This window comes from Thunnus albacares, chromosome 17 (genome assembly GCF_914725855.1).
Source record: "Thunnus albacares chromosome 17, fThuAlb1.1, whole genome shotgun sequence".
NCBI classification, from domain to species: Eukaryota; Metazoa; Chordata; class Actinopteri; order Scombriformes; family Scombridae; genus Thunnus; species Thunnus albacares.
The window spans coordinates 22741627-22758902 of record NC_058122.1 but is presented as its reverse complement, the minus strand read 5'-3'; the positions used below and the strand labels follow the sequence as shown (position 1 = coordinate 22758902).

General features: G+C 40.5%; 2 protein-coding genes and 1 long non-coding RNA gene across 10 annotated transcripts in view; 1 reads left to right on the top strand and 2 right to left on the bottom strand.

The window, feature by feature from the left end:
• The window catches only part of LOC122967483, a 59280-nt gene extending 55717 nt beyond the window's left edge, over positions 1-3563 (bottom strand). For 2 of the 8 annotated variants that reach the window (XR_006398614.1, XR_006398616.1), the window contains exons 1-2: positions 3343-3554; positions 1971-2057 (exon numbers count right to left, since the gene is read on the bottom strand). This is a non-coding gene — a long non-coding RNA (uncharacterized LOC122967483). Of the gene's footprint in view, positions 1-1970; positions 2058-3342 lie in introns of all 8 variants that reach the window. The other 6 variants (XR_006398611.1, XR_006398617.1, XR_006398613.1 and 3 more) reach the window with 5 other exon arrangements.
• A 132-nt stretch (positions 3564-3695) lies between these two features.
• tmem98 (transmembrane protein 98) lies at positions 3696-10946 on the top strand. The gene is made up of 7 exons (XM_044332157.1): positions 3696-3772; positions 6689-6938; positions 7745-7876; positions 8037-8070; positions 8161-8276; positions 8360-8419; positions 8905-10946. Exons 2-7 carry the CDS (start codon positions 6808-6810, stop codon positions 9104-9106), a joined length of 675 nt encoding a protein of 224 aa, XP_044188092.1. The 5' UTR covers positions 3696-3772; positions 6689-6807; the 3' UTR covers positions 9107-10946.
• The window catches only part of svilc (supervillin c), a 22395-nt gene continuing 15866 nt past the window's right edge, over positions 10748-17276 (bottom strand). The window contains exons 22-34 of the mRNA XM_044332154.1: positions 16964-17109; positions 16644-16819; positions 15940-16084; positions 14933-15251; positions 14655-14806; positions 13800-13908; positions 13504-13708; positions 13240-13373; positions 12980-13135; positions 12355-12498; positions 12154-12266; positions 11382-11537; positions 10748-11163 (exon numbers count right to left, since the gene is read on the bottom strand). Of these exons, the coding sequence (XP_044188089.1) occupies positions 11074-11163; positions 11382-11537; positions 12154-12266; positions 12355-12498; positions 12980-13135; positions 13240-13373; positions 13504-13708; positions 13800-13908; positions 14655-14806; positions 14933-15251; positions 15940-16084; positions 16644-16819; positions 16964-17109 (2045 nt within the window). The 3' untranslated portion in view covers positions 10748-11073. The remainder of the gene's footprint in view (positions 11164-11381; positions 11538-12153; positions 12267-12354; positions 12499-12979; positions 13136-13239; positions 13374-13503; positions 13709-13799; positions 13909-14654; positions 14807-14932; positions 15252-15939; positions 16085-16643; positions 16820-16963; positions 17110-17276) is intronic.

The window sequence follows — 17276 nt, the reverse complement described above, 5'->3', positions numbered from 1 at the left end:
TCCATCCATGCTGAGAGAAGCATGCCTGAGTTGGTATAATGAGAAATAAAACACCAAGAGGAGTTGCAAGGAAATCATGCGTCATTTACTACCTCTTGTCGACTGCGGGGCTCAGCAGCTGGCACAACAGTTTGTCTATCGCAGGTTGAGGAGGAAACAACAGGTGGCAATTTCTGTTACGATACAATCCATTGACTCTGATCATTGACGGCAGGGGAAACCTGCATACACACTAATGGCAGAGTGATGGCTGCTTCTGTAAACATTAAAAGTGTATATATATATATATATATCCTCCTCCTGGAGTAATATCAGAGATTCAAGACGTAAAGTCAAAAAACTCCAGCTGTTTCCTAACCAGAGGACAGACAACACTGCATCTTCCTCATTTGCAAATAAAAGGTTGGTTGGAACATTGCAGGTAACTTACAAATAAATCTAAAAAAAACAAAACCTTCTGCACAAATTTCATGCCAAAAAAGCTTTTGTTGGAATTCGTGAAAAGTCAGATTAGTTGCAAAACTTAGTTGCTTAAATTGATTTATTAAATTTTCTCTGTTAAGACGTTCAATGATAAATATTCCTGATAATTACAGTTCCTCGATGATGGAGGATAGTGCCGAGAGCGAGTGACAAAAAAAAAAAAAAAAAAAGATAAAAATTGTTTTAATTTTCAATTATGTGTCTCTGATGATGTAACACCAGATGCTTCATTATTTCTTCTTTAATGACAGCTTTGGGGGTAAATATGCCAACAAACAGTAGTAGTAGGATTTCACTTCTTCTTCTCGTTTTTCACTCGAAATGGAAACTTCTCAAATACATCCGTAAAAGTCCGATCCGATCCATCTGATCCGAAATATGCGAGTAGACAACGTGAGCAACACGTGGAACAACCATAGGAAAAAAGGCTACAGAACAGACAGTTGTTTGTGGGCATGTGGGAACAATCTGACGTCATCAGAAGGAGGAAGTAAAGGTAACAAATGGAGCGTTGAGGTGAGATTGAAGCCCTGGTCTTTGACTTGCAGGGAGCATTTTTACAAACGTTCACCTCAGGTTTTGGAACTTTGACCATGTTTACAGTGTTTAACCATGTTTTACCATCCTTATACTGTAAAGTCAAGGAATACTACAGCACCCATTTTTTTAAATAAACAGTGTACTCTGGATAAAGTAAAGGCATTCCTTTCCCAGACCCCTGTACTCCAGACAGGCACCTCGGCCACATCCAGGACAGTTAATAGTTCAATTACCGTTTGGCAGGTACGCTCTCAGGAGGAATCGACTGTTACCGGCTGATTAGCTCCGCCGCTGTTCAATACAGCTACTGGATAACACCCGCCTGCTTGTTAACCCGGCGCCACTGTGAAGCTCGCTGGCCAGTGATGAACAATAAGACCTACATGGCTGAGCAGAGACCAGTACAAGGGATGCTGGAGCACTCGTCTTACACAATGAGAAAGATAACTAAATATCCTCAAGCAAGGTGGATGAATGTTTGTGTTTGTCTGCAGAGAGGATTTATTTTTACGGTGGTGCCCCTGCTGTAAACTTTATTCCTTTTTTTTTTTTAATCCAAACTGATGTTAAATAAATATATATTTTATAAGCTGAGAGTCGGGGCCCGGTCTGCTCTCTCAGTCTGAGATCCATTCTTGTACTGAAAGAGACTTCAAAAGATGTGCGCCCGTACCAGAACGCATCACAGAGACACACCTAATGATGCATCGCGGTGATTGACAGGATTGCTCAAACATTAACTAGCTTTTGCAGGCTCTGCGCTGATGCACTTTGCTTTTATGCTGCATTCTGGATTCAGTTGAAGAGGGTATAATTATCTCTGCTGGTGGTACGGAGCTGCTCCAGTAAAGTGGAACATGCACGGAAACTGGGTGTTAATGCGGGGGGAATATGAGTTATGTCGAACGAGCTAACAGAGAGTATACAGAGTTAAACGTTGGTCGTACCTTTATAGTGTTGCATGCTGTTAGTTCCTTTGCATGTTTGTGGTGGGAAGCAGACCTCATCCATCTGTTTACTGATAGCTCAAAGCTCTGCAAACATGAAGGAACATTATATTATCATGAGACTGATAGGACTTATTGGATCATCATTTGTATGCCAGACAAATAGCATTTACATTTTTTCACATTTATCTCTTTCTAATGACTGTCAAGTGATTTCTGTCATTGTAGATGAAAACAACCAGTATGATTTTATATCTATATGAGGAATATTCACAGTAGCTGACGAAACAAGCTCACCTCAAGGTCTATTTAGTAGCTTTTCAAACATGTCATTATCAGAGTTTTTCTCCTAGACCTTGCTACTTTCTCTCAGACACTGCAACTCTTTATTATTTCATTTATTGTTTTGTTTTTTTGTTTTTTTAAACTTGACTGAATAAAGTCTGTTGAATCATAAATCATTCATGGAATTATAGATGGGTTTTTTAGCAGCTTAAAAGGACTGATTGTCAATGTTAGCTCTCAGCGTTTACTCTTTACCTTGAAAACGGCAACAACAATCTCACAATCTCCAGCAAGTAGCTGTACTGGAGCTTTCAACAATATCCTCATCATTGATCAATTAATGATTGAGCCTCAGAACACCTACTAAATGGACCTTGTGTCAACTTCTGTTTCCAAGTTTGATATCTATGAAACTATGAGAAATCCTTAAAGTGAAATAAAAATTTGATCATTTGAGAAATTTTCAGGAAACAATTTCAACTCATCAAACTCTGTCTGCCAATGAAGATCATGAGATATGATTGAAAGCTCTGCAACAGCTTCTAATTGGTCCTTGACATGAGTTTGTTATGTCAACTGCTGTTTCCAAAGTCAAAAACGAACTTTGAATCATACTATTAGCAGAAATTAGTTAACTCTTACTATTCATGGTGATTTTGACAACAAACTGTGTGGTTGACCAACTTCATAGCAGAAAAAGCACAGGTGTAACTAATTACATTAAAGATGGCTGCATTCAATTTAGGCTTTCTACCTCCAGGGCCCTACTATAGTACATGTTTGCTTACTGGAACACTTAAATGTAATGGGACCATCGTTAATTAATCCTATTAGCCTAGCTACACCTGTGCTTTTCCTGTCATGACAAGTCAAAATGTCTTCCCTGGCTAACACAGCTAAGAGTTTATGAACAGGTAAATTTATTTGTAGAGCACAACTAAAACTAACACTAAAGTGCTTTATAGAGAAATAAAAAGTACAACAAGGTTATTAAATTTAAAACAAATCACGTGGCATGAAGCAGCAGACTACACCTACAACTTCAGAGCACCACAGAAACACTCAAAATAGTCACATTTGGCCTCACCTTTTCTCAAATGTGACTTCAACGCCGCAATATCAACTGTTGGCAGGTCTCAATGTGTATTAATAACTGGTTAGGGCACGCCACCTAGCGTTTAAAGTCTCTACTTGTGTTTCATATTAGCAGTACTGTAGCTTTTCCTCATTAAAAACAAGGCAGAGAGGGGTTTTACGCACACCGCTCCAACAGCCCCTCTCATAACAGGCGCGTGGCCGAATCTGTCCACGCGCAGATATAGCTGCGGCTGGGCGCGCGCGCGCTCGCGCTGCAAAGTTTAAAGAGAAAAAGTTTGCTCATCAGTCATTCACCGCCAGCTCCGGCGCGTTCACGCACCAGGTTTGGAGATGTCGGTGCCGTCTCCGCGCTCCTGGTGGCGGAGGGGAAAGTATTTTGTCTTCTAAAAGGAATCGAACTAAAAGCACAAAATGTTTGGGTGAGTAACTATAAAAAAGAGTGTTTGTTTGGTCCATTAAAGGTACGAATGTTGTAGTTTAACATTAGAAATGTTTACCAGGCTTTGGTATACCGGATGTATTTTATGACTGTGATGTGTCTGTCTGTATTTGTGAAAAACGAAGAAATGGGAAAACTTTGCTTTTATGTGTGCATGTGGGTTGCTGTGAGCGCGCGCCTGTGTGTGTTTCTATGTATCTATTTATCTATCAAATAAGGAAAAATAATGGAAATGATGAAATATTATTTAACTGTACAAGTTTGATGTGTTGTATGTTTTGTTTATCTCCGCCACATTGTTATTCAGGCATAATAGGCCTGACTTAAATTGAGTCTCAGACTCCCCTTTTCATGAGTTTTTGGGTGAGACATCCAGCAGAGATACAGTGTACAGGTGTTTTGTAAATGCAAACTACACACACCAACAAAAGTAATTATTTTATTGTTTTTTTAATGTCTTGTTGTGGTTTATCCTCTCAGAAACTGTTGCGTATGTTATTTGCAGTGGTGGAAAAAGTAATCAGATCCTTCACTTACTGTATTTAAAAGTAGTAATACCACAGTATAGTTCAAGTAAAAGTCCTGCACTTACAATTTTACTTAAGCACAGAAGTATTATCAGCAAAACTTGTTTAAAGTATCAAAAGTAAAAGTACTTGTTATGCAGAATGGTTTGTTTCATAATGTTATTATATATTATGTTACGGGACTGTCATTGCATTTGCATGTACTTTATATACTGTTGCTTAGTCTTGTCTAGAGCAGTGGATCATATCTTGGAAGCAGATTGTGTATTTTTATATAAAATCTGATTCTGCAATGTAACTATATCTGTAAATATAGCGGAGCAAAAAATGCAACATTTCCCTCTGAAATGTATAAGAGTAGAAGTATAAAGTAACAGAAAATGGAAATACTTAAGTGAAGTACAAGTATGTCAGAATAATACTTTTGTAAATACACTTAGTTATTTACCACAACTGGTTACATATGTATGTGTACCCTTTGCAGTAAAATCATTTTGGTTAGGCTTTAGGGGAAAAGCTAGTGCTCCATAGAAGCAATTTGCATTTATTTTTCCAAACAATTTCCTTATATTGGGTTTGAACGCAAAGAGCAAAACTGTTTAGAAATCTGTGGTATTCCTCCTAATCACACAGATCGCACTATAAGACACACTCAGGAATATGGAGATATATATTTTTAATTGAATTGAATGATAATCTGTACCCTAAAGTACTTCAAATCCTGTCTACCTTTATATGTGTTTCCTTTTAGCAGTGGTATTTTAAGATTTCAAGATACCACTGGCCTGTGAAAAGAAAATGAGTCAGAAAAGCTCTCAGGCAGGAGAAAGACGGGAGAAAGCTCTGTATGATACGGCTAGTGTAAGACAAATTAATCAGATTAAAGAATTACAGCATTCCATGGCAGAATCTCACACAATCATCCGGGCAAAAATGCAGGTTTACAATGTTGTAATGCTGAAAGTTCAGCTTCCCTGTGGAAATCTGTGCTTCTAACAGACAAAACCTTATCTCTGCTTTAAAAAAAAAATGTGATGCCTAATTATAAATCAATTAAACACTATCCAGGGTGCTGCCTTGTTCTTAATGACAGCCTCCCTTTAGAGAGTTTACACTCACTCACACATGGGCACTCAGGTGTGGGACAGGACGGGTTAATGAGTGACTAAACTGGGCAGAGGGCAGGTATACTTTACACTTCCAGAGAGACGCTAAATGTCGGAACATGTCACCTAAAATAAACTGCAGACAATCCAAAAATACTTCCGTCAGGACTGAAAACATCAGGATGGTAAGAGGTCAAAGTTTATGAGAGTTTTGTCGTCAAGTTTTGTGGGTTTAGCTTGTCTTTGTTGTTAAAAACCGTATATCTCCACACGATGTTTGACAGTAAGTTGTTGACTTTGTGGCTGCTGATTAAAGTTGAATAGAATTCATATAATATCAGCTGTGGTTTGTAGTTTTCCTGATTGATGTGCCTTTTTGTACCCCACTTTACTTGAGGGGGCACAGAAAAGGGTAATTAACTGTTAGATAATGATGAAGTAATGAGGGACTACTTAGTAACTGATCAGTGTTATGTATCACTTTTATTGGGGGTGCACAAAAACAGTAACTAATGTTTAATTAATAATGAGTCGTTACTAGTTTTGTGCCCCTCAGCAGCTGCTTCAGAGATAATCAGCAGCGACTCATGAAGAAAGTGGTCAGTATGATCGATTGACACATATTCATGAACTAATCATTACCTAATAATTCATTAATACAGGATCTCACAGTCTGATCTCATCAGTATCTACTAGATAGTCTTCCTTTAGGAATTATCGGGGACATACTTGTTAACGATTCATCAATTATCAGGTCATTCCTCATTTGTTCCTCACTCGTTTCTCAATTAACTAATCATTAACTTATTATTAGCCTCTCTATTAAATTTAATTTGGAGTTATTCAAGAAGTGCCGGCTGGTTTACTAGCAGTTAGTTTCCTCATTCATTCATCATTTTCTCCCTGCTAACTGATCAAAACTTTGTGTACCTTTATTATAAAGTGTTACCGGTCTCTGTTTACCAGACACATTGTTCTCATTACACTGTATAAAGTGCAAACAAAGGGCAACCACACTTCAGCTTTGTATGTACTCAGATAAAGGTCAGTTTTATGTGTGCATTGAAGGTGCGCCACTTTTAGAAACAGAGAAAACGCTGCTGATTGTATTCTTTACTCCGTGGATTCAGATGTGCATAGTGTTCCAACAGAAATGGAAATTTCTTACATAGATATCCTCAAGTATGGAGATAATGTCATTCTTCTCCGGTTTGATGTTACACCCAATCAGACTGAAACCACCAATTATTCTCCTCTCAACAGATGAGCGCCCATCCGTAATCGAGCTCGGACAATCAGCCGACCCTGATTGGACTCTTTTTTTTTTTTTTCCTCCTCTCGACGAGTTGCTGCCTGCAGCCGCTGTGGGAGCCGGAGTCGCCATGGAGACAGTGGTGATCGTGGCCATTGGGGTGTTGGCCACCATTTTCCTGGCCTCCTTCATTGCCCTGGTGGTGGTGTGCAGACACCGCTACTGCCACCCACACGACCTGCTGCACCACTTTGACTCCAAGTCAGTGAAACAATACAAAACCTCTAAATCTGTAACAGACAGGAGTTTTCATTTCTGTGTTTCCTTCAGTGTCTTAAAACTTTCTGTATCATGTGGCCGACTATTCTGTCGCAGTTGGACTTCATTTACTTCAAAAATGTATTTTCCCTCTGCAGATTTTCCACTGCCTTTTCATACCACTGATTCACAACTTTTCATTAGTTACCGTTTGGGGAAAAAAATGACAATAATAACATTGGCTCATGGGATCCTAAAGCCTTTCCAACAATGTATTTATTCATGAAAAGGAGATATTACAAAGAAAAGTGAACAAAGAAGTGAATTATAAAAGGAAATTAGGTCATCACTAGTCATTTACATCAATTAATATGCATCCATAAGTTTGGGATTCAGTTTCCTCTTCAGGACTTACTAAAAATAGGAATATAATATAAATCCAGTAGAAAATAATCCATTAAACACTCAAACAATTCAATATAATATCTACCAGATTAAATAAGAGGTAAAAAGTCCTTGTTTTAAGCTACATACTCTAGGTTGTCTCTTTTCTCACCTCTGGTTTGGAGAGAAAAGGTTGATCGACCTTAATGTTTTTATAATTTAATGAGAGTCTGTGAATGGAGTTTGATGTTGTGGCAACTTGTGATTTAAAACCATATATTCACAGATTTTTGTTTTCAAGCATTTTTTTGAATTGTTCTCATTAAATTCAATCCAGGCACAGAAAATTAATAATAAATCAATATAAGTCATTCGTCATCAGAATCCAGCTTACCTTCCTCTGCTGTTCCTGTCCTGTCCCTCAGACCCACAGTCGATCTGATCGGAGCCATGGAGACCCAGAGCGAGCCGTCGGAGCTGGAGCTGGACGACGTGGTCATCACCAACCCTCACATCGAGGCCATCTTAGAGAACGAGGACTGGATAGAAGACGCCTCGTACGTCTTAGCAGTAGCACTTATTGGCATGACATAAACTGCCTGGCAGAATTTTAGTGATACAATAAAGAGATTTTTGAGTTGTTAGTAAATGTCATTGCTATAAATGTGTTTTTTGTCAGAGTCAAAACTAATTCTGTGTTTTTTTTTTGTCAAACAGTGGTTTGGTTTCTCACTGCATCTCTATCCTAAAGGTAACTGAAGTGTACTTGCTCCTTTAGTCCATTTTTTTTAAAGTATATTCAGTGATTTACTGATACTAACACAGTTAATCCCACACTCAGATCTGCCACACTTTGACTGAAAAGTTGGTCGCCATGACAATGGGCTCAGGGGCAAAGGTCAAAGCCCCAGCCAGCCTGAGTGACATCATCACTGTAGCCAAACGCATCAGCCCGAGGTAACGTACACGATTCACCACAACGTCATATAACTGATTCAGGCAAACCCGCCTCCTCACATCCTCATTGACCTGTCTCGCAGGGTGGACGACGTGGTCAGATCCATGTACCCGCCTCTGGATCCAATTCTGCTCGATGCCAGGTAATCGCATCCCTTTCTCCATTACTTAAATGGGCCTTTCGCATGACTGCGAAAGCTTAATGCAAAGACCTACCGCTCTGCCGATTGATTTGGCGTCTGAAGAAGCTGGAGAGCAGCGACCACATGACTTTGATTTATCCATAATTTAATAACCTTTGAGATTTACAGACATATGATAGGGACCGTTATGCACATTCTCGAGTGTCACAGGAAATTGATGTTTCCAGGAAAACTTTCAGAAAGCTCAAAAATTGGTGTTTTTCATCATTTAAGCAAATTGAATTTAAAGTTTATGCAATTCGTCATGTGTCGTGTTGCTTTCGTGCTCTTTCTGTACCCGTTGTATGCTGTCACCAGTGTGTTTTTGCTTACTTTAGAAAAAAGTGTTTTTGGAAATAAGTGCTTTTTCACTTTTTCATCCAGCAGCAGCAGCAGCAAGAAAGCTAGTTTAAATTAAACCCATTTGTTATATTCTTCTCCCTCAGGGCCACTGCTCTCCTCCTTTCAGTCAGCCACCTGGTGCTGGTCACCCGCAACGCCTGTCACATGTCCGGCAGTATGGACTGGATCGACCAGTCGCTCCACGCGGCCGAAGATCACATGGTGGTTTTGCGTGAGGCGGCGCTGGCCTCTGAACCGGACCGAAGCATACCTGGAGCCGACGTACAGAGAGAGCAAGCCATTTAGGGCAGACACAGACTCAGACACAAACAAACAGCAGCAGCAGCAGGGTGTGAAAATGTGTCCATATTATCATTGAGCTGCTTCTTTTCAAAGTTCTGTATTCAATTGATACGTTCTGCAAGTCACGCACGCTTCCCAAACTCATCATCCAGTCACTTCCGAGCTGTAAATGGATGTGTTGATGGATGCGGGGACTCAATTTCTCATTTTCACATCGCACATCGAGAAAAGGCCACGTAATTTAATCTTGTCTGATTACAAAAAGTCTGTGCATTCACTAGCTGTATAGTAATAACTGCAAAGTAGATGTCACACACCCAGATCCAGGTGGCTTTACCCATACAGATTTTTTTTTTTTTTTTTTTTTAGAGTTGGTCTGTTTAAGGTGTAAGCTGCCTGCGAGCGAAAAGGTCTTTGGAAATTTCTTCCCGAGTGCACCATCACCCAGCGGTGGGCCTAAATCCAATCTCACCGGCACTGCACAGTCACATGGAGGCTTAGTCAGCTAATCCATTCTGAGGAAAATAACACCCAGTTAGCCAGCGAGTCCAAAGGGGCTCCAACTCAGTGGACCAATGGAAGACTAACCTGACTTATTTACAATTTGTGGGGGGTCAGCATGACTTGGGGTTGTTTAAAAGCCTCCTTCGGTTACTCTTACACTGTTAGAAATCACCTGTGTGTGAGGTTTTTAGTGCAGCTCAAGAGAGCAACAGCTGTAGTTTTAGCGCATCAGCAGTAAAGTTAACATCCAGTTGAGTACTGCCTTTTTTTTTTCTCATTTATGCATTATGTTATGATTGACTGTGGCTGTTATCAATGGTATCTCTTCCTCTTAAAAGCTTGTTTTTTTCCCTTGTGAGACTTGTTGAGTCAAGAAAGAGACGCTTGTGCTTTAATTCTGACACCAAAAGGTTTAGAAAAAAGCTCAAATTTTGCTAAGAAATTCAACTGTAGCTGCTGTTTCTATCTACATGATGCCAGGAATATGAAAAATACACAAATATCAAAGTAGACCAAGACATTTTAAGTACATCACCATTAGCTGTTAAGAATATTCGTGTTACACAGTTGATTTCCTGTCAGAGAGTCACTATTTGAGAGTACATTATGTCTTTGTATATTGGCGTGTCAGAAGGATGTTTTGAACAGTGTGTTGGTTGAGGTGAAGCAGAATTAGCGTGTTGTTTTGGGCCAGAGGGATGTTATTGGAGCATGTCTACCTGCTCCCCCATGCATAGCTAATAGTAAACCTCCAAGGAGTCCTAATAAGGCATTAACCACAGTCAGAGTGAACACATGGGCTCCAGCTACATTGACCATGGCACACAAGGCTGGCAGACAAATAAACACATCATAACATCATATGACACACGACTGTAAAATACACAGCATAGATTTTTGCCGTCAAACACGCTTGTTTTAAGATTTTGGCAAAGCAGCAGTTTTTCTTTTTCTGTCAAAGTTTAAAGATGTTTCGATGGAAATATATCGATCGAGGAGGAAACATTTAGAAAGTGGTTAGCCTTTTATTTTTTTTTTTCTTGTTTACATTGTTTATTAGAATTGATCTTTTTTTTTGTAAGCACTCTTATGTTCTCATCCCTTATCCCACAGTTTGTTACTGACGTTCTTCCTTTTTTCCCCACACACCTTTTCTTTATATCTTTCACTGATTTGTACAGAGAAAATGTTTCATAGGAAAATGTGCTTTGTGTTTTTTTTTTTTGTTTTTTTTTTTTTTTGCTCTGAACAATAGCTACGGAGAAATCCATGTCCGATTAAAAAGTCCACACACTCATACTAATTTGACATAAATAAAAGTGAATTTTTCTTCTTTTTATTACGTTGTGAGCAGTCCTTTGTGCAACAGCATGGTGCTAATATCCCCCTGCCGTCATCCCTTCTTGGCAGAGGAGGAGGAAGTCCCTGCTACAGCGCGTCAGTCAGCCTCCGCTTGTTATCGCTGTCTAGAAAAGCAGCCCTTTGCTTTTCTTCAGATCAATCTGCTTCCAGTCTGGGAGGGAGGCATATTCATCTCTCTTCATTTCCAAAATAGTCTGAAACATAATTGCAGTGATTTATTCACGGAGGACACGATGTAGGAATGAATTCATAAATAGAATAAAAATGTTAATATGAAAGTTTAGACAAAACTTATTCTCATAAATTATCTTCAGATTATAAACATATCAGTTTTCATTAGTAAAATCTGGTGAACACTGCGGCCTGCTGGATGAAAGACGCCACTGCATGCTGCTGATCCTATCAAGTCTACCTGGAAGTCCTGGTCAGACAGGTAGACCTCCAGGTGCTGGGGGTCCACTCCTTCAGGCAAGGGGCTTCGCAGCAGCTCCTCCAGAGGGTACTGGGTCTTCATGAGCTGGGCCAGGGCGTCCTGCACCAAGGTCAGCTTCACCCGCCCTGCGTCGCCCTGAGACACACACACACACAGGGAAGAGTCAGATGTGATTGTATTGATTATTGGACTGCAAAATGGGAAATATTCCACGTATCATAGACTTATTACTACTATTTGGTATCAGTATTCCAAAAAATGACCTGACAAAGATTAAGTGAGTCCACCCAGACTTTTATTCTTGCCAACTCTTACAAACTCTCTCTAAAAAATATGATCCATCTGAGAGCATGACAACTCCACTTCAGGTTTTCTGGCAGACAAGTTGAATTATTTTCAATGTCGCAGCCTTAATCTAGACTAATGAAACTCTTTTAGGAGTGAATGCCCTTTAGACCACAGTGATGCCTTGTACCTATTTAGTGATAAGGGTAAATCTGGGATACATTCCTGCATTCAGATGAAGAATTAGTTCATAAAAAATAAAATGTATGCAGCTGTGGCCAGTGAGGAACATCTATCATGCTGATGTGGTGAGCAAACATTAATAAATACTTGTAAAAGAATATCTGTCTGTGATCTTGTGACTCTCCGAGTGTTGTTTCTCATATGCACACATACACATATGCAACAGGACTACACAACATCTAGCCTTGTGTTAAATAATAAACTGACACTGCTCGTACTCTACCTGTGTGTGGGGTCCCAGGCTCCTCTCCCAGCAAGGGAAGACATTAGTGAAGGTGAGAGGTTCAGACCCCTCAAAGATGAGGTAGGCCTGCGGTGGGCGTCGTGGGTTCATCTCTGGAATACAGAGAGAAAACAGCACAATTTTAAACATATCAGCAAACCAGCAATGCCTTTATTTCCAAACCAACAGCCTCCTTTTTACCTTTGCAGTACTGCAGCGCCGTTTGCATGGCACACCGCCTCTCGTTATGCCAGCGGCTCCAGGCCGAAGCAGAGCTCTCTGTCTGCTCAGGCTGACCCCTCTGCCACAGATAGACCTCTAGACGGTTGTCAAGCAGGAACAAGGCTGTGCGGACAGAGAAGAAAGATTCGGGATATATTAGACAATAAGTGGAGTTAGATTAAATTAACATTAGATTCAGTTTGACTTTATAGTTCCTGTGGGATATTTGGGTTCTAGCAGAAGGAAAAAAACAGGATAAGGCAAAGTAAATGTTGAATATAGAAAAGAATACATCAAAGAAAAATGTTTTGGGTCTGTAGTATGAAAGTATGAAAAGTTTTTCAGTGAAAATATGAAAAAAACATGCAATGTATTACTGCATGTACTTTGATATGTTGAAGTATTAAGCCCCTAATGTACAATTCAGTCTTTTTAAATCAATTCTTAAAAGCCAAAATTTACTTTCTGAGACAAATTCATGTGTCTCTAAATTTTATTTTTCATACTTTTTCATGTGCAGTCTTTATAAATTGAAAAGCAGAAAGGTTTACTGCTTTAAATGCTTAAAAAAAACAACTAAAAATAGTATTGATTCTGCTCTCACCTGGCTGTGGTACATCGTACAGGCTCTCCTGGACAAAGGGCATTGCCATCACGAGCCCCGGCAGCCGTGTTAGACTCTGCAGCTCCTCGGCCTTGAAGCTCCCAGAAGAGGCACTCAGATGGAAGAGACGAGGTGTGAAGTTATATTTACCTGGATCTGACGGAGGACAGATGTGTAGCTTTTTACTATGAACTTAAACGTCACAGGCTTGTTGAAAGTATCCTGTGTGGACAGAACTAAAAGTGTGTGTAGTCATGTACCTTGCAGCATGCAGTCATAGGCTTTCCTGTCCATCTGTCCCAGTGCTGTCCAGAAGTCTGCAGGCTCTGAACCTTCCTCAACTACCTGCACCTTCACAGGGCTGCTTTTACTGAGACCCAACTCTGGTGGACACCTAACACACACACACAAACACACACCACATGCACAATTTTACAGGCTGGGAAATTATTTCATCTTTGAATGCTGAAATTATCACTGGATGCTAAAGTCTGTTGAAATGCCATCCAGAGTATGAAACTTACATTTCAGTAAGATGCTCCACTACCCTCTTGGCAACCTCTTTAGAGCTACTCTGAGCTTTACAGCCAGTCCAGAGGTACAGCACCTCCTGCTGGCTGTTGAGCAGGACAACAGAGCCTCTAGACCTCAGACCTGCACAGCAGCAATCCACTTCTAACAGCGAGCCCTCTTCTGGGAGCTCCCCTCGCACACAGAACAACCGCCACTCTGCTCAGCAAAAACATAGGAATATTTGAAAGAACTTACATGAAAAAAGGAGGAAAATTAGATGCAAGAAGAGGGGAAAAAAACACCATACCTGTGCCTGCATTAGTAGAGGCCTCCTCTCGCTTGCCCTTGTGAATGACCAGGCCTCCCTGGAAAAGCTGCAGGAAACAAGCAGGTTCCTTTCCCTGAGGAACCACCACCTTCAGGAACAACAAAACAAACACACAGGCTGTAAATAACACCAGTCCTGCTAGAGAAGCACTGAAAATGTCAGGATAAAGTTCTAGGTTTTATAACTCAGCTATGGACAAAAGCATAAAAATCCATTCTCTCAGTAAAAGTATCAATAAAAGTCCTCCATTCAACATTTTTACAGAAGCATAGACATACATTCGCAGAAAAAAGTGTACTCAAGTGAGAGTTCTTATTTTAAAGAATGGTTCCTTTGAGTGTTACGTTATTGTTGCAATAAGCTGTAAGATGTTTTAGATGGTTCAGCTGTAAAAGGAAAAAGATGAGAGGACTTACAAAGTCTCAGAGCAACTTTACACTGCACGCTGTTTTCCCTTTATACTTTTATTCTTTACAATATCCTTTTTCACACTTCATTTGGTTTTTTCATGTATCATATTGCTCTGTGTCTAATGTTCTGTATCCACTTTTTAATGACTTACTTAAATTCTACTACTTACAGCATTGTACATACTTTTGCTCTTGCCCTTTGGTTTGCTTATTTTCTTTTGCCTAAATATGCACTTTTCAATATTCTAATTTTTCATGTCTGTGTAATTTTTCTCTATTTTATTGTACTTGGAGTCTGCACAGTCTGTGGAAATGGTAACAAATTATTGATATGAAAAATGTTTGTTTTAGAGTGTTATTACTTCAGGCTGTACTTGTTTGTACAGTAAGAGCTGATGATCCATTTTGAAGGTGATGCGCTTACCTGGGACTCTTCATGGTTGTTCATCCCAATGGACAGAAAAGCAGCGGTGTCCCGCCCACTGACAGTGGAGTGACGGCCTCGCCAAAGGAAGAAAACAGTGTTTTCTTTTTGTCCAGGGTCCTTGCTACAATCATCGGGGCTGTTAATCTTATCTACAGCAGATAAGAAAAAACAAATCATCATAAGAAACATCAATTTACATGTAGATTTAGAATAAGCTCTCATTGGGAAGGTAGGGTATGATGTGATGATGATGATGATGTGTGAATGTCACTGACCAACAGTGCTGATGCTGTATGTCCAGCGGATGACGTAAGAGTCTCCCTCATAAAGTTGTCCTGTGCTCTCTACAGGAATTTCACTGTCATCAAACTCCTGGACGTGCCATGTGTCCACGGAAGCCGTTTCAAGCTTGATCTGGTGTCCCTCCTCCAGTGTGATGACCCCATGACCCCTCTGGACATCGACGCCGGCCAGCACGTTATGGACCAAGCCGTCCCCTTCCAGCGACTGGCTGGACACTAGAACCTTGGCGTCACAGGGGCTCAGAAGGTCTGATGACGGGGAGACAGGCGGGGAAGACTGAACTGGGATGAGCTGTGCAGAGACGGACAGCGGACAAAGGGTGAGAGGAGGCTTTCAGTTAGGCTCTGTTCTTCAAAACACAACATGTCTTATGGTTGCACTGCATTCTGGTCTATTTTGTTTACTCCCAGTGAAGAAACAGCTTCTCTGCAATGGGTTTCTCCTTGTTTGGGTTTTGACCATCAATATAAAGTACCCTAAAAAAATTGTGTTTTTGAGTAACTGACGGAAAAACCTGACATTAACTGCTCATGTTTAGACTGTGGAAAAAGTCTCTGCTACTTAAGCTGCAGGGGAAATATCTTGGAGTGAGATTGCATTGTTTACAACCAGAGTGAGAGAAAAAGAAAAACAAATGTTCTCCGAGATGCAATGTGCCATTCCAATATTTGACCTTGCTAGCTGATCTGTATTGCAAAAAGTAAGAAGTGTCAATCAAACTTCTTCTACACACGCTACTGGCTTTCCAAGACGGATTTTATGCCAGTCACATTTCTTCAATGTTCCAAAACAGAGTAATGTCTGGGAGGTGAATTTTCAAATCCAGATATATCCAGACGTGATGGAATAACTGCTTAGTCACCGGTATCAATCAACGAGCCAATCAACACTCAGATAAATTATAATTACTGTGTGCATCCATCTCTGAAAATTGTGCGTGCAGCAGCATGACTTTGAGCTGTTAAATAGTGAAATTAACCTGTGTCTCATCCTTCACTGGGACAGTTTCCTCCATGTCTCCACTTCTGCCCGTCCAATCCAGGAACTTCTCTTTGAACAGAGCTGTCTCGTTGTGCTCTAAGATGCAGCCCAACAGCGCCCAGCTGGGACGCCCCTCTCCCCTCCTGCGGACCAAATAAAAAGGTAAGTTATCAAAATGTCATAAAACCAGAAGAAGACATATTGAACAATCACATATGAACGTATGGGTATTGCAGACTACAGGCGTAGAGTAGACCTTAATGTTAGTTCTCACTCTGACTGCGTAGTGTGGACTTTCCAACATCATGCTGGGATTTTACAGCATTTTACAGAATTACAGATTTTACAGCAGTCATTTGGACACAATGCTGTATGCTGGGGTTTCTCCGTGTGCAGCATGTTACAAGGCATTTGTTTTGGTTTTACAGTGTGCACTAAAGACCTGCAGCAGACGTCTGGGGTTTTTGCTGCATGCACAGTAAACTTAATGTTGTATCCTAGGGTTCACTTGTGTCTAGTGAGGAATTACATCCATCGCTTTGATTTTACTAGCTAAATGTTAAATGTATTTAGAGAGCATTCACAGCTGTACTCTGTCATTTCTGTAATGTGGATTAATATCTACAGTATCTGTTGTTATTTTTCTTTGTTTAGTACAGGCTGAAAGCTTTAATCGTTTCATTGCCTGCAGTGTGGACTTACAGCTGTATGCTCGGGTTACATTGTGTGGGATCCAGTGGGTTGACTCGACAGTTGCTGTAGTCATACGCTCCGACCCACACTTGGTGAGTCAGCTGGAGAGCAATGTTCTTCCTGCTGAGGGAGACATCCTGTCCATGCCACAGGTACACTTCACTGCCGAAATCAAACACCAGAGCCTGGACCCAAAAATACACACAGTAAATGCACACCTTTAGGACTTCTTCAATGTGTGTGTATTACAATCCTGCAGAAGAGAAACGACACAAAGCCTGCAGTAAAAAATGATCAAGCAACAGGAGAATCCAGAAGAGACCACATACCTCACTGGATCCCAGCAGGGAGATGCTGGGGATGGAGGCCCAGGCCTGTTCATGGGGCACCAGTCTGTTCTCCACCAGTCTGTACACACAGTTAGACTCCACCACACCGCGCTCATAGAGCTCATCCTCCTCTGGTGCACCCGCTCCTGTGGGGAGCAGCAAACAGACATTATAAATAACATTTAGTGAATAAGAACATCAGCTAAATTCAACAAATATTAACAAAATAGTAAATGTACAAATGGATGGCTGCTCTGATTTGTGGTCACTTAGATCTACTTTCTGGGAGACATTTACAAAGTAGACATTTTAA

Excerpts from the sequence above, each read along its gene's own strand:
- tmem98 (XM_044332157.1), top strand. The coding sequence starts at position 6,808 with ATGGAGACAGTGGTGATCGTGGCCATTGGGGTGTTGGCCACCATTTTC. Across the intron at positions 7,877-8,036 it reads GACTGGATAGAAGACGCCTC|TGGTTTGGTTTCTCACTGCA; the intron begins GTACGTCTTAGC and ends TTTGTCAAACAG. Across the intron at positions 8,071-8,160 it reads ACTGCATCTCTATCCTAAAG|ATCTGCCACACTTTGACTGA; the intron begins GTAACTGAAGTG and ends TCCCACACTCAG.